This window comes from Brassica napus, chromosome C3 (genome assembly GCF_020379485.1).
Source record: "Brassica napus cultivar Da-Ae chromosome C3, Da-Ae, whole genome shotgun sequence".
Taxonomy (NCBI): domain Eukaryota; kingdom Viridiplantae; phylum Streptophyta; class Magnoliopsida; order Brassicales; family Brassicaceae; genus Brassica; species Brassica napus.
Window position 1 is genome coordinate 41,385,437 of NC_063446.1, and position 23,933 is coordinate 41,409,369.

At 37.4% G+C, this 23,933-nt stretch overlaps 4 protein-coding genes across 4 annotated transcripts; all 4 read right to left on the minus strand.

Annotated features, from left to right (window-relative positions):
- Nucleotides 1-517: 517 nt before the first annotated feature.
- LOC106413288 lies at nt 518-913 on the minus strand. The gene has a single exon (XM_013854088.1). The coding sequence runs from the start codon at nt 911-913 to the stop codon at nt 518-520; it is 396 nt and encodes a 131-aa protein (XP_013709542.1).
- A 6,919-nt stretch (nt 914-7,832) lies between these two features.
- Nucleotides 7,833-11,175, minus strand: LOC106414641 (NADPH-dependent aldo-keto reductase, chloroplastic). The gene is made up of 5 exons (XM_013855261.3): nt 9,879-11,175; nt 9,356-9,531; nt 9,017-9,263; nt 8,759-8,938; nt 7,833-8,671 (listed from the first exon to the last, which is right to left on the minus strand). The coding sequence occupies exons 1-5, from the start codon at nt 9,996-9,998 to the stop codon at nt 8,444-8,446; spliced, it is 951 nt and encodes a 316-aa protein (XP_013710715.1). The 5' UTR covers nt 9,999-11,175; the 3' UTR covers nt 7,833-8,443.
- Nucleotides 11,176-12,440: 1,265 nt separating this feature from the next.
- On the minus strand, nt 12,441-15,889 carry LOC106413289. Its single transcript, XM_022697777.1, has 4 exons — nt 15,082-15,889; nt 14,691-14,835; nt 12,645-14,411; nt 12,441-12,453 (listed from the first exon to the last, which is right to left on the minus strand). Exons 1-4 carry the CDS (start codon nt 15,887-15,889, stop codon nt 12,441-12,443), a joined length of 2,733 nt encoding a protein of 910 aa, XP_022553498.1.
- Nucleotides 15,890-17,277: 1,388 nt separating this feature from the next.
- Nucleotides 17,278-23,855, minus strand: LOC106411624 (structural maintenance of chromosomes protein 2-1). The gene is made up of 20 exons (XM_013852417.3): nt 23,364-23,855; nt 22,526-23,206; nt 22,277-22,420; nt 21,900-22,190; nt 21,638-21,823; nt 21,393-21,557; nt 21,252-21,311; nt 21,051-21,113; nt 20,502-20,593; nt 20,282-20,378; nt 20,016-20,132; nt 19,679-19,897; nt 19,350-19,490; nt 19,104-19,271; nt 18,603-18,787; nt 18,406-18,499; nt 18,233-18,321; nt 17,912-18,137; nt 17,759-17,833; nt 17,278-17,672 (listed from the first exon to the last, which is right to left on the minus strand). The coding sequence occupies exons 1-20, from the start codon at nt 23,679-23,681 to the stop codon at nt 17,556-17,558; spliced, it is 3,528 nt and encodes a 1,175-aa protein (XP_013707871.2). The 5' UTR covers nt 23,682-23,855; the 3' UTR covers nt 17,278-17,555.
- Between the last annotated feature and the right edge of the window lie 78 nt (nt 23,856-23,933).

Sequence of the window (23,933 nt, forward strand, 5' to 3'; positions counted from 1 at the left end):
ATCGAATTTGGTTTTTGTTTTTGGATGTTCTGCGAAGAAACCTAATCAACATAAACCTTCAATTAAAAAATACACATCAATTCAACTCGATAGTCACTCCATTCGGCGTAAAGTAATGAATGTCGTTTGGAATTTAGACATAATGAAAATTGTTGTAAAACTTAAGAGAATATAATCTTATTCTTATTAATTAAGGAGACTTTTATATATAGGGAATTACACCGTCATAAAATAATGAAAAGAATACAAATCATAAACGAATAAGGAAAGGAAACTAGGGTTTTTTTCTCTCTCTCTCTCTCTCTCTAAGGCGCCGGCTCTCTCTCTCTAGTATGGGCTGGTTATGAACATCCATAATATGATTTATAACACTCCCTCTTGGATATCATAACCATACAGAGTTTGCAATACGCTTTGGATGTTGCCTCATTAAAACCTTACCAGGAAAACCCAGTGGGACAAAACCATGGTGAAGGAAAAAGAGTACAACATGTATTACTCCCCCTGTTTCTGAACATCACTGAAGGTCTTTCAACCTACGCATCTCAATCTGATGCATGAGCTTCCTGAATGTGCAGGTCATAAGTGATTTGGTGAACAGCTCTCCTGAGTTGTCGCTGGAACGCACTTGGACTACTTGGACCTCGTCGGCTTTCTGTAGCTCGTGCGTGAAGAATAACTTAGGTAGTATGTGCTTCGTCCGGTCCCCTTTGATGTAGCCATCCTTAAGTTGAGCAATGCAAGCTGCATTGTCTTCATACATCACAGTTGGTGCGTCCTTGCCTTCAGTCATCCCACAATCGACTTGGATATGGTTGGTCATGGACCTTAACCATACACATTCGCGGCTGGCCTCATGAATGGCCAAGATCTCCGAATGGTTGGATGATGTGACCGCGATTGTCTGCTTCATGGAACACCATGATATGACCGTTCCACCATGTGTAAACGCATAGCCTGTCTGTGATCGAGCATTGTGTGGATCCGAAAGATAACCTGCATCAGCAAAACCAACTAAACCTTCTTTGTTTTGGTTAATATAAAATAGACCCAAGTCTTTCGTTCCTCGCAGGTAACGAAGAACATGTTTAATCTCGTTCCAGTGCCTTTGGGTCGGACAAGGGCTAAATCTAGACAATAGATTCACGGCAAAACATATATCTGGTCGTGTGTGACTAGCCAGATACATCAAAGCTCCTATGGCACTGAGATATGGCACTTCGGGACCAAGGACATCTTCATCGTCCATCTTAGGACGGAACGGATCAGTGTCCAGGCCGAGGGACCTCGCGACCATGGGGCTCGACAACGGATGAGACTCGGCCATATTAAATCTCTTGAGTACCTTTTCTGTATATGCCATTTGATGCACAAGGATTCCATCTTTAATGTACTCAAGCTGTAATCCCAAATATAATTTTGTTTTTCCTAGATCTTTCATCTCGAATTCTTTCTTAAGATATTCAACTGTTTGGAAAATCTCTCCAGAGGTTCCTAGGATATTCAGATCATCAACATACACTGCTATGATCACAAATCCTTTATTTTCGAATTTCTTTATGAAAATACATGGACTGATCGGGTCATTCTTATAGCCCTCTTTCACTAGGTACTCACTTAGTCTATTGTACCACATTCGACCTGATTGTTTCAGTCCATAAAGTGACTTATTCAACTTTATACAATGTTGTTCTCGAGAACTCGATTTGTCTTTCAATTCAATACCCTCTGGTACTTTCATATATATCTCATTATCCAGTGGACCATATAAGTATGCAGTTACTACATCCATTAACCGCAAGTCTAAGTTTTCTCTTATAGCCAGACTTATCAGGAATCTAAATGTAGTAGCATCCACCACAGGGGAGTATGTCTCCTCATAATCGATTCCTGGTCTCTGTGAGAATCCTTGTGCAACAAACCGTGCTTTATATCTCACTACTTCACCATGTTTATTTCTTTTCCTCACCAATACCCATTTGAATCCAACTGGTTTGACATCATAGGGTGTCCGGATTATAGGACCGAAGACACCTCTTTTCTTTAAAGAATTTAACTCCACGTTTATAGCTTCTTTCCATTTGATCTAATTTGATCGTTGAGTGCACTCATAAATAGACGTGGGTTCATGATCCTCGTTTAAATCCATAAGTGCAAGTGCTACCTTGTATGCAAATATATCATCAATGTCGACATTCTTTCTGTTCCATTGTATCCCAAACAAGGCATAATTTATCGAGATCTCATTATTATCAGGATCATCAGTGCCATGAAGCTTGGCGTCCCAAGCATCAGTGTTAGGCACATCAGGACCGTCGTCCATGTCTAAAACCTAAGGATCGGACGCGGCCACATCTCGGGTAGGATCGGCCGCGGCCATGTCTGGTGTTCCGGCCTCGGATTCAGCACCTTTCTTTGTTTTCCGAGGGTTCTTATCTTTGGAACCTATTGGTCTACCACGTTTCAAACGTTGTCTAGACTCTGTAGCAACTTGATTGTGTCCCTCTTGAACATCAATTCTAATTGGTGCATTAGCAGCTGGTATAGATGACTTTGTCACTCTTTTCGGGTCAGCAAAGGAATCTGGCAATTGATTAGCTAGCTTTTGTAAATGTATAATCTTTTGGACTTCTAAATCACATTCTTGAGTCCGAGGATCTTACCAAGATAAGGATGTTTGATTCCATGTAATTTCTTTTACCAGCTTATTATTATCTCCCCCTAATGTTGGATGTACGGATTCATCGAAATGACAATCCGCGTATCTGGCCTTAAACAAATCACCCATAGTTGGCTCAAGATACTTAATAATCGTGGGAGAATCAAATCCAACATATATCCCCATCCTCCTTTGAGGTCCCATCTTTGTTCTCTGTGGTGGAGCAATTGGAACATAAACGGCACATCCAAATGTCTTAAGATGGGATATGTTTGGCTCATGACCTGTAAGTAATTGTGATGGGGAATATTTATGTTCACTAGATGGCCTGATGCGTATGAGTTCAGCCGCGTGTAGCATGGCATGTCCCCAAGCAGAAACCGGAAGTATCGACCTCATAAGCAATGGTCGAGCTATTAGCTGTATGCGTCTTATAAATGATTCGGCTAAGCCGTTATGTGTATGTACATGTGCCACGGAGTCTTCCACAGTTACCCCCATGGATATACAATAATCATTAAACGCTTGGGACGTGAATTCACCAGCATTATCAAGACGTATAGTCTTTAAAGGAAAATCTGGAAAATGAGCTCGTAATCGAATTATCTGAGCAAGCAACCTCGCAAACGCCAAGTTGCGGGTCGACAGGAGACAGACATGCGACCATCTCGTGGACGCATCAATGATGACCATGAAATATCTAAACGTCCCACAAGGTGGGTGTATTGGTCCACAGATGTCTCCTTGTATTCTTTCCAGAAAGTTTATCGTTTCCTTAGTCACTTTAACTGGTGATGGCTTAACGATGAGTTTCTCTCGTGAACATGCTACACACGTTATGTGCTTAGGAACAACTCGTTTCCCTTTCAATGTATGGCCATTAGTGTTCGAGATCAATTTACGCATCATGGTCGAACCGGGATGGCCAAGCCGGTCACACCATAAAGTGAAATTTTCGATGGCTATTTTATTAAATGTGGCATTGGCCTCAATCATACTGACTTTGGTATGGTAAAGACCAGTAGAGAGTGCATGTATAGTCTCTAAGACTTTCTTATGGCCTTGGGCGATTTCAAAGATCTGAAGGAACTCTTTGTTTCCTTCGCCCTTAGTCTCAGTATGAAAACCATTCATTCGAATGTCTTTAAAACTCAATAGGCTTCTTTTTGAGCTGGGTGAATATAATGCATCTGATATTTCAAGATGTGTACCCATAGGCAACATAATGTTAGCCTGGCCGTGGCCCTCTATGAGACTAGCTATACCCGCCATTGTGGAGATGTTGGCGTTTTTAAGGGTTAAGTTTATGAAGTATCTTTTGTCTCTTAAGATCGTGTGGCTTGACCCACTGTCCACTACGAATACATCCTTGTTTTCATTCATTTATAAAACAAGATTCATAGGATGATATTTTAGAGACTTCATATAAAATCATTCATTTATTAAGTTTAATAAAACAAGTTCAAAGAAATGACAATATAAATGTCGAAATCAACTTCAATCTTTTAGACAATCTGAAGTTTCATAATCCATAAGATCGTCTTGGTCACGATTAAAATCATCTTCACCACCTTGATATGTCATGTGGGCTTCAGAATTCTTCCCTTTCAAACTCTCTTGATAGAGGTCAACTAGATGTTTGGAAGTCCTACATGTCTTAGCCCAATGATTACCCATACCACATCTATGGCACACTGATTTGGTCGAGTGTTGCGGTTTGAATGATGTCCCACGGCCTCGGCCATGCCCTCGGCCAAACGAGTGTCCTTGGCCACGGTCTCGACCATGATCTCGACCATACTGATTACCTCATCCGCGGCCAAAATAATTTCGACCACGGCCACGTCCATGCCATTTTCCACGACCACGGCCGTGTTGGCCATTGCTTTGGGCGTGATTAGCCTCTTTCTTGGCCTCAGTGGCCGCGTGTGCTTCAGGTAATGGGGCTGATCTAGGAGGTCTCATTTCACTGTTTCTCATCAACAATTCATTGTTTTGCTCAGCGAGCAATAGACAAGAAATCAGATTAGCATAAGTCATGAAGCCCTTCTCACGGTACTGTTGTTGTAACAAAACATTGCTTGTGTGGAAGGTGGAAAAGGTTTTCTCAAGCATATCCTTATCCGTTATATCCTCACCACACAGTTTCAATTTTGAAACAATCTTAAATAGGGCTGAGTTATACTCGTCCACGGACTTATAGTCTTGGATCCTGAGATTCCTCCAATCATACATAGCCTTTAGTAAGATCACCGTTCTCTGGTGATCATATCTTGCTTTCAATTATGTCCAAAGGTCTAACGGATTCTCAATGGTCAGATACTGATCTTTGAGACTCTCAGTTAGATAATGGTGAATGATCAAGATGGCTCTATATCTATCTTTCTCACTAGCATCATTGTCCTCGGTGATACACTCACCGAGTCTCTTGGATTTCAGGATGATCTTAGCATCAAATGCCCATTGCAAGTAATTATCTCCAGAGAGATTTAGGGCAGCAAAATCCAAGTTGTTGTTTTTCGACATCTGAAATCATATGTTTTATAATTTAGATCTTTAAAGATAATAATGTTCTTAGTGTTCTTATGATTATACAAGACAATCAGGTATGTAATGCGAATTGGTCACACGACCAAACGGATATGATGCATTCAGTTCATACGAGTATGATGCAAGATAAGCCGCACGGACAAGACAAGTTATGAACAATCTTATCAAACGGTTTCTATATGATCTTAATGCAATCGGTTCATACATCTTAGAAATCGGTTTCTAAGTGATCAAGCAATCAAGCAATGCATCAAGGTGTTAATTACTAACGGATCATATTCAATGCGATTAGGGTTTTAAACATATGAACAAAGACGGTCAGGTTAAGTCTTAAACAGGATGAGAACAATTAACCTAGGTGATTCCCTAATCTTAAAACATTCAATCGGTTCATCAATTCAATCAACCAAATTCAAGTATGGGTCTAGTAATCCTAGCAAAAGATTTCTATGTGATCATATTAAATCAATCAAAACAATCAATTTCGATTTCAAAGATTAATTAGGGTTTTGATCGATTTTATGCATAACATGCATTATGCATGCATGCGGCTAGGGATTTAAAGTATTAGGGTTTCGATTTTGATCATTAGATCATTGGGGTTTAGGAAATTGATTTTGATCATTAGATCATTAAGGTTTTGATTCAAAACCATTAAGGTTTCGAATTAGGGTTTATGGTTTCGATTTCAACACATTAAGATTTCGATTTGCTTATTAGTTTCGATTAGGGTTTAAGGATTTATGGTTTCAATTTATATCAAGCAGTCAAAATTCGATTTTGGGTTCAATGATTGATCATTAGGGTTTCGAGTTACCTTAACCTCAGATGTGTTGAGTGGACCACCAATGAGAAGAGACGCGAGCTGGACGTTGCTGATCGGGAACGCGAACTAGCTGGAACGAGCTGAGATGTCGTCTGTTGGATCGGGAAAGAGAGCTGTCCTTCGGGAACGCGAGCTGTCCTTCAGGAACGCGAGCTGGCTGAGATCGTCTATCGGACAAGAGAAGGCCGCGAGCTGTTCTTGCTTAGATCAGGACGCGAACAGGTTGAAGCTGATATCCGGATCGTTAGCTGTCCAAGCTGAGATCGCCGTGAGCTGGAACTGATCGGGAAGCGAAGAAGCTTGGATCGGGAATGTTCGCGATCGGGATCGTTCGTTGGCTAGAGTTTTAGGGTTTATCGATTTTGGAGTTTAGCTTAGGGTTCTTAGAGTAATCGTGCTGATAACGTGTTGTAAAACTTAGGAGAATAAAATATTATTCTTATTAATCATAAACATAAGGAGTCCTTTATATATAGGGAATTACACCGTCATAGAATAATGGAAAGAGTACAAATCATAAACCAATAAGGAAAAGGAAACTAGGGTTTCTCTCTCTCTCTCTAGCCGCCGGCTCTCTCTCTCTCTCTCTAGGGCGTCGGCTCTCTCTCTCTAGTATGGGCTGGTTATGGACATCCATAATATGATTTATAACAAAAATGATGTGTTTTAAACTTTTAATCATCAAAACAAAAATATTAGCCGACGCCATGTTGTTTTGGAAGATTAAAACAGCACACAGTTTTTTTGGGGATTTAGAAGGTGTTATTGGTTTATATATTTTGATTGATTTAGAAATCCATATAGTATTTATAAATCCAAATAAAATATACAGATTTTTAAATTCTCTCGGATTAGTATTTAAAAATCCGGTGGTTTTTCCTCGGATTTGAGTCATTGTATTTTTAACAAAGAAATCTATGCAAATCCATTATGAAATCAAATCTATTAGTAAATCCGTATGATTGAATAACACTTAATTTGAATTAGAATTTATGAATCATTAAACTAATAACCAATGTTTTGAAACCCGACCCGGACCCGCGGTTGAATCGGTAAACCCGGTGACCAAGAAAAAAACCGGTTTGGGTTTTGTGAAAAAACCAATATTTAAAAACCCGCAAAAACTCACTAAAACCCGGAACCCAATATCGGTTGAACCAATAAATAATTTTTACTTCTTTTTTTAGTTTTTAGATTATGTTTTATATTCTAAGTTTTCAATTAATAAGTTAGGTGCTGATAAAAAAGAAGAAGAGGTCTTCTCTTTTCACTTTTACATTTGTGATTTTTAGATTTTGATGAAGATTTCACTATGTCACCTAAAGAAAAATGAAGTGAACGATGGTAGAGGAAACCAAAATTAGTTGATGTGATTGAGTGTTAGTTTATTTCCGCTATGGACAATTTATTACAATGATCTTTTACTTTTGGTTTATTTTGAATTTGAATTTTAATTTATTATTCACATTAGACATTTAAATATTTATGAATTTTATATCTTGATTTTTTTTAGATGTCATAACTCTTACTTTGTTACAGAAAATTTCAAATAGTCTAAACTATTTTTTGATATTTTGTATGTCAAATAAAAATAAAAAATAAAAACTAAAGTTAAGTATTTTCTAAATGCTTTTTAAACATAAAATATTTACATATCCAAAATATTATTTTATGTTTTAAAAAACATTTAGAAAATATTAAACTTTAGTTTTTTATATATTTATTTTCATAGCTAACATATTATATTATAAAAAATTAATTAATTTATTAAGCCGCGATTTACCCGCGGTCGACCCAATGACCCAACGATCCGGTAAGTCGTCCGGTTCAGTGTCCTGGTCGGGTTTAAAAACATTGCCAATAACACATGATTTCTATACATATTTTAAAATCATAGAACCAATAACACTAAATTTAGTTTGAATTTTCAAATCCATCAAAATACACTAACCAATAACCCGCGCTTATAGCTCCAAAGATCTCTCTTCGTCGCTATCTTTCAGTAGAAAAGCTACATGTTCTATTTCGATCATGCCATGTAAGTTCATTTTTATCAATCTTCGAAAGAACGAAACAAAATATATTTCTAATACCACCATGTCATCTATTGTAGAATTACTAAACATGAAACTAGGTTTGCAAATAAAACAAAATACAAATTTCAATCTTAAATATTCGTATAGTAGTTCTTATGTTTACAAGAATCTGGATGCATCAATGTATAATTGTACTTGGGATACAACAGCAGAGCTTTTACTAAGTTACATAAGTTTTATCATTTAAGGATATATTATAGAACAATCATGTTGTAAAGACTTTATATACCAAAGGAAAAAGGATGATCATAAGCAACGGGAATATGAAGACGAAATTACATTTTGGATGGAATAATGTGAAGCCCTAATCAATTATATCTCATTGTCCCAAAGTTGTTCAATGGATTTGTAAGGGCTTGTGGTTTGATTAACAAGGAAATCTCCTCTCATGAGCTTCCACTCCTCCAATTGGTCGATAAGTAACAAGTCTTGATCATCCAATTTAATCTCTAAGGCTCTCTTGTTTTCTCTCATTCTTGTTCCATTAAAACTCTTCACTATCACACTTGCCCCTTTTGACATTCCCCACCTTAAAGCCACCTTCATGTTTAGATATAAATTAGATATCGCTCTTAGAAAAAAGGTAAAGAACCCCAAAGCAAGTTATATATTTACTTTTTGAGTTACCTGAGCTGGGGTGGCATTATGCCTGAGGGCAATGGATTTGATTACAGGATGTTCAATCACAGCTGTTGACCCCCAACAATTCCCTGGCGCACCAAGTGGTGAGTATCCACTTACATGGATCTTGTTCTCTTCACACACTTCCCTTAGTTTGCTTTGTCTCCACAATGGATGCATCTCCACCTATACATAACATAAAATCTTAGTTTACCCAATTTAGCTAAAAGGAAGCAAGAAATCTGTAATGCGTTGCATACAAACCTGGTTAACGGAAGGAGAAACAGAAGCAAAATCGAGGAGATCATAGATCTTTTTAGAAGAGAAGTTGCTAACACCAATGGATCTACACAAACCCATCTCCAAGCATCTCTCCATGCCTTGCCATGTTTCTTCAATCCCCAAATCTTTCTCAAACTCGTCTTCCTTAGGGACAGGCTCACTCACTCCTGGTTTTAGCTTTATTGGCCAATGCACCAAGTAACTGTCTAGATACTCTAGCCCCATTGTCCTATAAAGTCAGAAACAATATGGTCATGAGATTGATATGTCGAACTTCATAGTACTGTAGGAGAGTGTTTGTGTTTGTCCAGAGAAACTCACTTAAGAGTTTGTGTGAGGGCAGAGATTGGGTCATGGTGATCGCTAGACCATAACTTTGAAGTGACAAAGATATCTTCTCTTTGGACAGATCCACAAGAGATAGCTTGACCCAATGCAGTTCCTAGAGCTTCTTCTGATCCATATATCTTTGCCGTGTCAAAATGTCTATACCCTATCTGCCACCATTCCAAGAAGTAAGCTTATGAGACATCAGAAGTTACAACAACGGTCTTAACAAACTCTTTATTGAAATTGGAATAGCTAACACTTCTGTATTTTGGTTTTTCTAATTTATTTTATATTTCATACTTGTAGATAATTTGTATAACAAGTTATGATTTTATACTACTATAAAATTTAATCATATTTGGTGGTCAAGTGATAACTACTATACTCATAAGGGATGGTATAGAAAGTGATATACAAGAAAGAAAAAACACACTATATTAAAAGATAATTTGGTAAACTTTTTTGTAATTAAAAGTAAAGACATGAAATTATTTTAGAAGAGAGAAATATGAACCTTGATGGCTTGATGGACGGCTGAGATGGTGCTCTCTTGATCTTTTTTAGGACAATAAGTTCCCATTCCGAGCAATGGAATCGTCTTCCCACACCTGAGACGTGCCATGTCACTCCTCATGTCTCTTTTACTTTTGTTTCTCCTTCTCTCTCTATAGTCTCAATGTGTTTCTCTCAGTTGAATGTTGAAACGATGATGTGTTTATATAGGCCATTAAAGGTCAACGATCTTGACTTTTAAATTCTTTCTAAAACAGTTTCCCTTATGACATGAATTATTATTATATGTAGAATATGACATATATATATATGGAGTATTCTATGATAGTTTAATGTTTTAAATTGTCAAATGTAATTTGGAACTGGGACTAGGGAGGTATCGAAGCACGAGAGTTTTCCATGTCTTCTGGGATTTTCTTAGCCTACCCGAATCCTCATCTCTCAAACCTCAAGATGATATCTTGTCTCCTCAATTTCCTCATTAGTGTTTTGAGTGTTTCCCAAAATATGGTTGTTCTTACATTTTTATTCTGCAACTTGGTTTATTGGAAAGTTTACAAGCTAATTGCTTGCGAATGTTTTTAATCTTAACTCATACTATATAACTTTTAAACGAAGCAACGGCCTAATAATATTTGAGTGATAAATGACAAGTAATATTTCCAGATATAGTTCCTCTATTGAGTGTTACCAACAATAGAGAAAATTAATTATGACACAGACAAACTCGTTATTGTATTACTGGTTTATTTCTTATTTTATTGGATATTATGTATTTAACCAAAAACATGGGATTTATAGTAAGCTTTTTATTGGTGTTAGTCTAGTAATTAATCGATGAATTAGTGTTAATTTAAATATTTTCTTAAGAAAATATTCCAATTGTTTCACAAACCATTTCATAAATCATACAGTATATTTTATCTTTCTTTTTTCATAACAGAAATCATAAATCATACATGTTATCTTTCCTTTTTCATAATATAATATATCAGACTAATTAACATACTGTTTATTTTTACAGTTTACAACATCAATAATAATTAATTATGATTGAAATCACAGTAGAAACATTTGAATCTTAACTTTTGCCTGTGTCATAAAAGTTGCCATGAATTAGTAGTTATGTTTTAGTTTTAGTTAAGCCAGCATGATTCTTACTTTCCAAGTTGTTTCAACGTAACACTCAAAGATATGATATACTTCAAATATTAAGAATCAGCAGGAACAGATTGTGATATTATGAATCATGCATATACTTACCAAAATCTCATCCACATTTGAAGAGGCGTTTTGTAGGAAAGAATATTCGTTTCAATGATGATATAATAATAATATATATTAGAAAGGGCGGTTTGACATAAGATTACTTGTCAATGATTTGATTTACATAAAATAGTTGATAAGGTAATGGAAGTCAACTCGAAGGTGACCGCATGCAATCGACGTTGGCTTACTAATTTATGAATTAAGCGTTGACATATTCAATGGATAAAAATACTATTAATTTTTAAACAGATAAAATTAAATGCAATGTTGGTTCTTGTAGTATTTTACAACTAAAGACAGTCATGTTCCTGCATTTCTAGTGCACCGCCAGAAGATTTCACAAATCTTTTCCATGTGATTTATTGTTTTATTTGGAATTTGCAGTCATATTAACATAAATATTTGCTTTGTAAATTGAATTAAATGTCAACTACCGCTTACTACCAATTTAATTTTATCAAATTTTTCATCAACCGTTTGACGTCTCAAGTGTACATTAATTCGAATCACAAAATGTGTCTCTGCTTTAAATTATTTATCCATTTCTTCTCCTACTTATGTGATAATGTCAGTGACTCATGCATGATATATGTTGAATAATTATCTTAAAAATAAACTTAAACAAAATTAGATCAAATGCACCTTTCCGTTGGTTGCTAATAGAATTAATTTATGGTGGTTGGAACATAAATATCAGCATTACAAAATGCATTGTAAGTAGTTTGAGTTAGATATATTTTATAGAGAAAAACAGGTAAAAATAAACAAACCATGAATTAAAATTAGTTTTATGGTTTCTTGTTAATCTGTGAGCATCACGATGTGATAGTAGTTATTGCTATATAAAAAAAAAAAAAAAATCTCTCGTATTTCTCGTTAATCAACCTAACCATACCAATAAAAACCAACTCACAGAAGTTCTTTTCAGCTAAAAATAAACATTTGTAGCAAACCCCTAACTGATACAAACAGACCGAACATTAAAGAAAACCGAACCGGCATTGAATCCTATTAGACCACCATCATAAGTGGTTTGCATTATTATTTACTTAAACCGAATCTTTTCACGTTAACGAGAAGCTTTAGCCACCTCTTATCCAGCTCGGCTCTTGCTGTGACCAAGACACACCGTTTGGTGATGACGTTCGCAGTATATCAGCCCTTACCTTTTCTCCTTGGATTTATTTAGGAGCTTTATCTCTGTTTCGCACCTTTTTTTTTTTGTCAACATATTTCATTTTATTATTAAGCAAACCAAGATATTACATAACTTTGGTTTTTAGTTCTTGCTTCTTTAGCTAGTGCATCTACAACATTTAAAAAAGATCGGGACATAAAGTGAAAAGTGAAATTACAAGCTCTTGATATGTTATAGATGTCTCGTATCATAGAGACAGCCTCCATGACACGCTTACTGATGATGGTTTCTTCAGCATAAAACTGATTTAACTCATCTATTAATTGCTTACAGTCACTAATAAAAGCGACATTCTCATACCGTAAGCTTTTGATTTGTTGGACTGCCATTAACATTGCCATTGCCTCTGCTTCTATAGATGTATTTGTTGGCACAATAGAAGAGGAACCTCTTATCTTTTGGATGCCTTCTTTACTGTGTAAGGACCATCCTATTCCTGCTAGCTCTTGATTACTCTTCCAAGAAGCATCAACAAGGCAATATAAATTTGTTAATGGCGGGAGTACCTCATGAATATTTTCCATTTGATTCCTTTGTGCTCCAGTACTTTGTTTTTGAGAGCTTTCGATGTCTATTGCTTTATTCCAACACTGATTCTCTCTTATTGCTGCATGAATAACTCTGAGAATGTGATCTCTCTTGTGATGGAACAAGATGTTATTTCTCATTTTCCAGATGTTCCACCCTGCAAAGAAATTCAGAGCTTCTCTTTTATCCTGCTTAGCACCAATCAGCAGATAATTAATATTCTCAATCAGATTATCTGAGGTGCTAGCAGACACATAAAAACTAGTAGGAATCATCTCCCAAATTTCTTTAGCGACTCTGCATTCAAACAACATATGGTTGAGTGTTTCAGTACTCTCCCCACATGTTTGACATGTATTATCTATTACAATTCCTCTCTTCCTCATATTATCCATCACAGCAAGGCTGTTATGTGCTACCCTCCACCAGAACGTTTTTAACCTCGGAGGAATCTTTAGCTTCCATATATTTGAGCAACATTTTCTTACTTCCTCCGGGATTGTTACTTGATCTATCTGGGAATCTTGATCTTCCATTTGGCATTGTAAATGATAGCCCGTCTTCACACTATAATTTCCATCTTTAGTGTATGACCAGACAAGAGTATCAGGATTACCTGTTTTGCTTGGACGAATACTTAAAGCATAGTTGGCATCAGCTTGATTAAGAATATCTGTGACAAGCTGGATATTCCACTCATGCTCGGTTCCTAGGAGTAGGTCATTGACTCTGAGGTCAGGGTGGCTAATTGAACCAGGTCCAGAGGCGGGAGATGATGGCTTCGTTTTGATCCAGTTATCCTCCCATACTCTGATGTCTTTCCCATTCCCTACAATCCATTTACTTCCTGTTTTTAACAATTTTTGAGCTTGAATAATACTACGCCATCCATAACTTGATGTAGTGTAACTCTCAGCTTGCAAGAAACTTGAATGACGGTAGTATTTTGCCTTAAAGACTCTAGCCAGAAGGGATTGTGGATATTTCATCAGTCGCCAACCCTGTTTAGCTAGCAAAGCTATATTAAAATTCTCCATATTTCTTATTCCTAATCCTCCATCCCTTTTAGATTTAGTAATTTTATTCCATCCTATCCAGGGTATCTTATGCTTGTCCTTGACAGATGCCCACCAAAAGTTCCTCATATAAGAAGTAATTTCCTTTAGTAAACCTTTTGGCAATAAAAAGCAGGACATTGCATAAGTAGGGAGAGCTGTAACAACTGCTTTTAACAGAACCTCTTTCCCAGCTTGGGACAGAAATTTATTGTACCAACTATCTAATTTGTTCTTTATCCTCTGCTTCAAGTATTCAAAAGCCTCTTTTCTTCTTCGACCTATACGCTCAGGCAATCCTAAATACCTTCCAAAACCTCCTATTTTATTGATTCCCATTACATCTTTTAATTGTTGCTGTTCAGTTGAGGATATACCTTTTGAAAAAGCAATGGCAGATTTATCATAGTTTACCTCTTGCCCTGAAGCTTTTTGGTAGAGGTTGAGAATTTCCTTCAGATGTCTACACTCCTCTACAGTTGCTCTACAAAAGAGAAGAGAGTCATCAGCAAAGAATAGATGAGAAATTGCCGGACCCCCACGCGAAGCTTTGAACCCATGAAGCTTATGTTGATTAATGGCTCTTTATATAAGCTGAGATAAACCTTCAGCGCATAAAATATATAGATAAGGTGATATGGGATCACCTTGGCGTATTCCACGCTGAGGTCTAATTATATCAGTAGGTTCACCATTGATGAGAATGGAATATGAAACCGTCGATAAGCATTTGTGAATCCATTGACACCAAGTATTACAAAACCCCATCCTTCTCATGATCTGAACTATGAAATTCCATTCCACCTTATCGAAAGCTTTTGAAATATCTAGCTTAAAAGCCATAAACTTAGTTTTAAGCTTCTTAGTATGCAAAGAATGCATCAGCTCATGGGCAATGAGCACATTATCTGTTATCAACCTTCCAGAAATAAAAGCATTTTGGTTTTCAGATATGGCTCCATTAAGGTAAGGTTTCAGTCTCTCTGCTAATATTTTAGAGATGATTTTATAAGCAACATTGGAGAGACTGATTGGCCTATAGTCCCTAATACTAGAGGGAGAATCTATTTTAGGGATTAGGCACACATGAGTTTGATTTAGCTTGGGATCAAGGTGATTCTGATGAAAAAAAGTTTTGACATAAGGAATCACACCTTGTTTGATGATCTCCCAATGATGTCTATAGAATCCTGCATTCATACCATCAGGCCCTGGAGATTTATCAGGATTTATAGAAAAAGCAGCAGCTTCAATCTCCTTCTCTGTGACTTGAGCAGTTAATTTTGTATTTATTTCCTCCGAAATGGTCACAGGGATACCTCGTAAAAGATCTTCATCAATAACAGTCCCTTCACTAGTATATAATTTCTGAAAATATTTCATGATTTGCTCTCTAATATCACCTGGCTTTGTTTTAGTGTTTCCTTGATCATCTTTTATATGAATGATCCTGTTCCGACTTCGCCTTTGCTTGGTTTTAGAATGGAAGAATTTACTGTTTCTATCTCCTGCATTAAGCCATTGAATTCGGCTTTTAGTTCTCCAATATTCTTCCTCCATTCTATATTGCAGGTTGAGTTCAACCTTGAGGATATTGAGAGTAGCATAGTCTATTGTGGAGCTTTGATACATTTGCTGAATTTGTTCCTTCAGTTGATTAATTCTCTTGGTCGTATTAGTCTGGTTCTTGCTCTTCCATCTCGACAATGCCCTCCTGCATTTCTCTATAATCCTGTGAAAATCCTTAGGAGGGATGTTAGTACATTCAGTAGCCCAGACGTCTTTTATAACTCTTTTGACTTCAGGGTTAAACCTCCATCTGTTATCATATCTAAATAGACTATGCTTGTTGACTTTGATATCTTCAGTACATACTAGTAAGGGTCTGTGGTCTGATCCTATCCAGGGTAATAACTTAACATGAGCAGTCGGGTACATATCAAGCCAATCACAATTTGCCATTGTTCGATCTATTCGTGACTTGATATGATAGTGAGCTCTATTGCCTATCCATGTAAAGTATCCTCCTATTGTTTTTAAGTCATGCATTCCAGAGATAGAGATCATAGACCTGAAAAGGAAGAAAGAAGCTTCTGATCGTATAATACCTCCTTCTTTTTCATCATTGCTTTTAATTTCATTGAAGTCCCCTAGCATAAGTCTCGGTCTATGCTGATAAAACCCTGTAGCAACATCCGGATTTCCATATATATATGACAAACAAAAGAGTTTACTTCCATCCTCCACATACATGTCAGTCTTATTCATAGATGGGTTTCCCAAAAAATGAATCTTAACCCCATCTTTCCACATTATAGCTACCCCTCCGCTACTTCCCTTAGCAGGAATTACAAAACAGTGGTCATATTCTAAGTCCTTAGCTAGGTTATTTACATAACTATCCACATGCTTAGTTTCTACAAGGAGTATGATATCAGGATTATGGGTATTCCTAATATCTTTTAGGTGTGGAATTGTCAGGGTACTCCCCAACCCTTGACAATTCCAATGCAATATTCTCATGGGGCGTTAGGTGGCTCTTCCACCTTCAGAGCCACCGTTCTTTGTTGATGTTGGAAATTGTGTTGGTTTGTCTCAAATCTCTTAGCTGCAGGGTCATCTCTGTCTCCCTCCTCCGGTAACTTCCTCTTAGTTCCTTGTTCGTCCTGCTGAGAAGTTGATTCTTCTTGCCTGATGTTTATATCATGAAGGTTCTTTTGTTGTGGCCTCTGTCTCTGAACTGCTACTCTCTGTTTCGCACCTATTGGTTGCAAATTATTCTATTTCGGTTTTATTTTCCTTATTAGTCTTCGGACGCGAACATTGAAATGATTTTCTTTAATGACAAAAAAAAAATGCCAGAAAAGAGCAAGGAAGTTGCTAAAAATCTGAATGAGCTTGCAAAAGCTGGATTAGTGATTTGTACTTCAAATGATTCGATTGAGGTATAAGCAGAGATCACTTTAGTCTGCTTCAGAGAAGGATCTTGAATATCTTGAAGATCCGTTTGATATAATTGTGAATGACTCTAAGATTTGTTATGTATTCATAGAAATCTTCTCATGCGTTAGTTGTAAGATAGTGAAAAATGCCTGGACAATGACTTGATTTTCTGACATGGCAGCAAGTAGTATCCATGAATGAAGAGATGTGCTAGAGTTGCATCGGCTAAGAAGATCCCCATGCGTGAGTATCTGCGAGAGAGTAGAAAGTTTTGGATGTTTCCGAAAGATCCGACCAGAACCTGCATGAGATTTCTCATTTTTCACCCTGAGGCATTACTTTCACTTCTTTGAAAAGTAGAAAAATGTATGAATGCTCTGTTTATGCAATCTCTACTTGTTTAATACTAAAACCTGATTATACTGTTTCTTCACTCGTAAATATAACATCAATACCGTTCAGCTACAAAGAAACATCTGTTACAAAACAAACAGAACCGATAAAAAAACCGAACCAGCTTTGAATCTCAATAAGACAAACATCTAAACCGAGTATCTCTTCACAGCAAAGAGCAGGAATAAACATAAAGATAAATTATGGACAATGGATACACCAACGAAAACGTTCCGAGCAGTGGTGGATACATATTTGCGAATGATTCGATTGAGGGATAAGCAGAGATTGATCACTTGGTCAGCTTTGTTACTGTCCTCTGGACTGTAGAAACTCCATCCACGAACTTTGTCCGGAAAAGAACATTGGCATTGTTGAACATTCCTTCCTTCAGCGAAACCACGATAAACTGTTGAAAAATGAGGTTTCAGAAGCAGAGACAGTTTTGAGACCAAACATTGGATTTAAAGTAAAGGGTTGAGATGGAGATTTGACCTGTGAGTGAGGGAAATGAGCTTTTATCATTCTTCCTATGTTCTGTGTGTGGCTGAGATCAAGAGCTGCATCAACCTGACAAATACAAAATCATGAATGTTTCTCTTTTTTCACTTGCTGAGAAATCTGAAATTGAAAAAGCAAAAAATATACCTCGTCTAATATATAAAGAGGAGCAGGTTTGAAGAGAAGCAATGCCAAGATTAATGATAGCGCAAGAAGGGATCTTTGCCCTCCGCTGAGTTCAGACAAAGACTGCTTCCATACTTTACCAAAGGCAACCCGCACCTCGAGACCATCAAGGAAAGTACCGCCTTCAGGAGGTTCTAGCTTTGCCATGGTACCAGGTAATAGAGTTGAAAAGATTGATCCGAAATCCCTAAACATAGTATTTAACAAAGGTACACATCAGAAAAAAAAAAGAATGGAAAGTAACACAACAGACTCATGGTTGGAGAAAAGAAGACAACTTACTGGTTAACTTTAACCCATGTAACTTTAAGGGTCTCTTTTTTCTTCTCATCGAGCTCCTCAATCACTTTCGTGATTTTGGATTTGTCATTCTAATGAAAAAAAAAAGTTCCATTAGTGATTGCACACGAAGCTACTATTGAACTACATCAGGCACTCATCACTCAGTAACTAACCTCGATTGTATTTTTCTTTGATATCAGCGCATTGTATTCATCTTCTGCTTTCTCGAACATAGCCATAACCTTCTTGTTCACTCTTTTTTCCAAGCTTTACGAGGATAATGAATAACCAGCAACAGAAGAAGATTATTATGTTGCATTCCCAGAATGTGAAGATTAGTATAGATAAATGTTAATCCTCATACACATACCTTGACTGATCTGACTGGAGCTTATCGAGCTTTTCTCTAGCTACGTACGGATTACAAGATTCAAAATCATAATCTGTCCCTCCTTTTCCAAAAAGCTGCTTTTCAGATGCTATCCATGTATTCTTCTCAACGAGCTTGTCGACTTTCACTGAGCAGTCTTTATGATCCGTCTCCATCCTTACCACCTATAAAATATATTTGGAGAGAGTTCTCACGGAAAGTATATCACTTGACATGTAGAAGTTACAATAAACGAAAAATCTTTGTAGAAATTCTTACGAACAAAACCAACTTTATCCTCTTTATATCATAATCAAGTTACCAGAAAGTTTTAATTTTATATTCAGTTCCACTTCAATCAGCATACCCTCTTAAATTGATTAATGTTTCTTACCAATTAAGAAGCTTAAGGCAAATACAAAACATTAAAAAGGAATAAGGGATAGGACTAATAGCACTTCCATAAAAAAAGCATAAACCAATGCAGGTTAGAAAGAATACCTCATTTTCCAGCTTCTTTTTCTCAAGCTTCATGTCACTAAGCTTCTGTAGACATTTTTCCTGCTCAGTGACAAAACCACTTATCTGTGTATCGCATTCCTTCATCTTTGCATGTATTAACTTGAGCTCGGCAAGAGACTCATCATGAATCTTCTGTAAGGCATTAACCTGCAGAGGAATCATATCTTAACATGATATATTTCCTCATTATCAACAAATCTAACCTAGAGTAGTGACTATAATCACCTTGGCCCGCTGCTCGTCTACTTCCGTAGTCAGAGTGGTAATCTGGGTTTTCAATGAAGCTAACTGGCTTTCCAAGGACGATTGTTCCTGAACCATCGCTTCTTCCTCCATCACAAGCTTTTCTTTTTCATTTTCATGACTCTGTAAGCATGAAGAACCACAGAACGTTACAGCGAGTTTTGGAAGTGCCAAAAAGATTTTATGAAAATCTCCGAAAACTCAGAAGGCAATGTTTCCGTGATAAATTTGGATAATTCGGGACAATAAAAGAAATTATGATTCAAGTAGTTCAGTGGCGTATAAGTACTTGACTGAGAAATCTAGAATACCTTTAAATCTTTGGAAGCTGCCTGCATCTGAGCTTTAATGGTCTTAATATTTTTTTCCAAACCTTTGAGTCTTCCCTCTCTGTTCTTGTCATGGTCTTTGATGGATTTCTCTAATGTGGAGACAGCATCAACACAATTATTGTAAGCAAGTTCCTTCTCTTTAATTTGGGATCTCGTTTCTTCAAGCTCTACTTCAAGTTTTTGTACTGCTTCGCCCAGCTATATATAGATAGGTAGGCGGGATCGAAAGTGTAAATATGTGCCTCAAGTATGAATAAAAGACAATACAAAACTGATAATTTAGTTTAAGATATAGATAGAAGACAGAGACATAAACCTTGTGATGCTCATTCTGTTCAGCCCTCTTCAGGAATAAGGACAATTCATACGTTTTTAGCTCCAACTGTGCTTTAACATCTGTGAATTTCTTTTGAAGGGGCTGAAGCTCTTTGATCTGAGATGTCAAGATAAACAAGCAATTAAAGTTTGAAGTACTGAAAACACTTTATTACTGTGATATGAGGAGCCTAAGGAGAGCAATCAGATAGCATTACAAAGATATATTTAGTTCTATCTCGGCGGAAAAATAGATTAAGGGTTTACCTGCGCTTCAATGTCAGCCAACCTTCTCTGGTGTCCTTGTAATTCTGATTCAGCTTCTGCCAGGTCATGGAGTTGCCTAAGGAGATCACCTCCACCCCTAAGGCAAAAAAATATATAAGAAAAATTGCTTTGACAATTGAGTGTTTAGGCATTTCTGAACCACATCCATGAAAAATTAAGTCTCAGAAGATATCTAAGACTCCAAGAAAGAAAAACATACTTGCGACTCCCACCAGTAAGAAGACCACTGGGCTGGAAAATATCACCTTCAAGTGTGACACTTGGAGTCCGAATATCCCTATTGAAAGCAACCTGTAGAAGAAACAGTGAGGGGCAGGGCATAGAGTGAACACTAAATAGTAGCGAAGACAACGAGACAGAAATCAAGGTACAGTAGATGTTGTAAGTATAACCCAATAAAAGTGATAAAATTTTAAAATCGGTTATCAGATTTGATGCGTCAAGAGTATTCTCCCACTCCCAGAACCAGATCCAGAAAGGCCAACAATTAAGTACATTCCATTAACATAAAGAGAGAACATGGTGTTCAAAATTTTGACTTGTATCATGTGTTTCACTTAGCTTTAATGATCAGAGATAGCTTTAACAATCTATATACCAAAGGCTCAGCTACAAATGCATATAAGGTTACTAGAAAAAAACTCAGACAAATGAAATAATCTACGCAATGCATATTCCACGTAGAGTCAAAATTATATGAAGCCGCTGCAACACCACTATAAATACTGAATGCGTGGTAAAGACTTACTTCCTTTGCCGCATCAGTAGTTTTGCAAACAAAAGTGGAGCCAAAAACATACTCCATGGCATTCTGCAAAAGACCATGATTCGATCAAAACAGAAGTTGAAATTCATTTATCAGAGCTCATGAATGAAATGGAAGATTATCAGCCATGGACATTATGATATTCTTGAAAACTTGATATAACGAGGATTACTTATCAGATACCTTTATGTCCTGGCTATAACCGACTAAAGAAAGTGCCAGTTCTGCATTATCCTTCCCAACCTGAAAATAAATGGAAAATTAGCAAGGAACCAAAAAAAAAAGATATTAAATATGGAAATACCATATAAAAAATCCATATACCAATCTAGCAGTCGCTTGCTGCACTCTAGGCTGAACAACGTAAGATTGAATTTTGTTCAGAGGTATAATTGTAACTCTTCTCCTAAGAGCTCCATTTTGAAGGAGCTGTTTCCCAGTTTCTTCTGAGTCCACAACAACATTATACAACTTTCCACCAGCAGTAACCTGAAAACAAGAAGCAAAGTGACTTGAGAATATTAAAATCCAACAATGCGTATTGTGTAGTGATAAGATACCCAATTTACCTCCAACGCTGTCATTGAGTTCCTGTCTTTTACTTTTATTAGTTTTGCGACCACACCTTTCACTTTTGATCGGTCAAAGTTTCTCACAGGATCGCGGTATGAAAATTGAACATTTGCTAATTGAGCTGATAAACCACGGACTTTATCTTCCAGCCTTTGCACAACTTCAAGTACAGATCCACGGTCCTAAACGAATATTTCAGTTAGAGATGTATACTTAAATGTAAAAATTGATGAAATCAACTAAGGTGACCATGCTAACCTTCTCCATTGCTTCCATTTGACCCTCTTTAATAGGAATAGATTCAAGTGCCTTTTTTACACGTTCCACATCACCTTTTCTAGAACCAAGTTCATTCTCAACTTCAACGGCTTCATCCTGTTTTGACATTAACTGAGACTTTCTCTCCTTTAGCTCCTTTTCGCAGTGTCCTATTTTGGTTTTCAGCTGTTTCAACTCTGTTCCTGCTGTTCCAACAGCAATCTTTGCATCCCGTAGTTGATCTTCTAGGCATTTCTCTTCATTTCCGCTACTCTTACCAGCTAGTACCCCCTAATAACCAAAGGGACACAAGTTAACATAAATCAAAAAAATATTATATGGCAAGAAACAACAAATATGTTATTTAGTGGTACTACCTGGTGCTCCTTTTCAGATTCTTCCAATGTTGTGGAGAGTTCCTGGAATCTTCGTTTTAGATCAGCCGCTCCATCCTCAGACTTCTTAACAGCAGCGGCTCTCTCTTTGACGGATTTTTTCAACTCTTCGATATTATGAACAATCTAGCAACAACAAGTAGGAAGTTATAAAAACGTTAGAAATAGCTGAGAATTTGTAACAGTTGTAACAGCAACAAAAGAAAAAACATTTTTCGTCATGCCTCTAACCTTTTCAGCATTCTCTTCTTCTCCCAGAAAGGTGTCCTCCTTATTATTAAGCTTAGATGACTCACGTGTCATCTCTTGAGACAGTGAATCCACTTTCTCGGACAGAGTTTTTACTTCCCCTCCCATGCTGGCTTCCTTTGCCCGAGTCAAATCCTCGATCTGTTTCTCAATACCCTTAATTTCCTCATGTGCCTTTTCAGTTTCCTCGTCAATACTAGTGAGCTTCGCCTTCATTGCTTCCACCCCATGAACAGCGTTGTCTCTAATCTTCTCTGCTTGGACATACTCAAAGGCAATAGAGAACCTCTTCAGACGATCTAGCTCTGCGTTGCCATTAGCCCACTGCATGTACTGCGCTTTCTCCTTCCTCAGTTTCTCTAAAGCCGGCAATATCTCGTGATCCAGAAGCTTGTTTATCTCATCGACCTTGGTTTGCTTTTTCTCAAGCGTCTTCAGTGCAGCCTCTTTCTTGTTTTCGTACATTCTTGTGCCAGCAGCTTCCTCGAGCATGGATAGGATCTCGGGAGGTTTCATGTTCAAGACTTTGGTGATACGCCCTTGCATGATGAGAAAGTGGGGGTTGTTGACGTTAAGCTGCACCGAGTGGAATAGATTCTGGACTTGATTTGGTTGCGCAAGCTTCCCATTTATCAGATACTTGTTACGACCACCAACCACAATCTTCAAAACCAAAAGAAACATGTCACTGTGAGAGAGAGCAAATGAAAGAGCTCAAATTCAAAGTTAGGGGTCTCAAATTAATTGACAAACCCCCCCATGCAATTGATCAAAGGGAAGATAAAATCGAGCGAATTAAGGAAGAAGAAGAAAACCCTACTTGTCGAGTGACAGTGATCTCGGGATGCTCCTCGTAGCCGAGAGGGCTTCTGTGTCTCTCGGAATTGTCAAAGGTAACGGAGACGGTGGCCTTGGTAATCCCAGCTTGGCCTTGCTTGTAGACGAGCTCCTGGAGATTAGCAGCTCGAACCTGCTGGAGATTGGTGATACCCAGAACGAAACAGATGGAATCGAGGATGTTCGATTTCCCCGACCCGTTCAGACCCGTTATCGCGTTGAAGTGGGGATCGAAGCCAGAGACGACCGTCCTCGTCGCGTATGATTTGAAACCTTCGAGGCATATCTCCTTTATGTGCATCTTCCTTCCTCTTCTTCGCTCAGATTCGAGTAGGAGAAACGATAAAAAAAAAAAAGCGAGAAATGGAGCAAATTGGGAAGCCAAGCAAGATGGAACCTCGCTTCAATCGGAGTCGGAGATCCAAGGTTACAGTAAATTGAATCGTTGCGAGAGACTAACTTTTTTTTTTAGGTGAGCCCATTTTGGAATTTTGAAACGAGGGCTTTTGAGTTTGGGGGAAAAGAGCGGGAAACTGAAATTTTGAACAGTTCT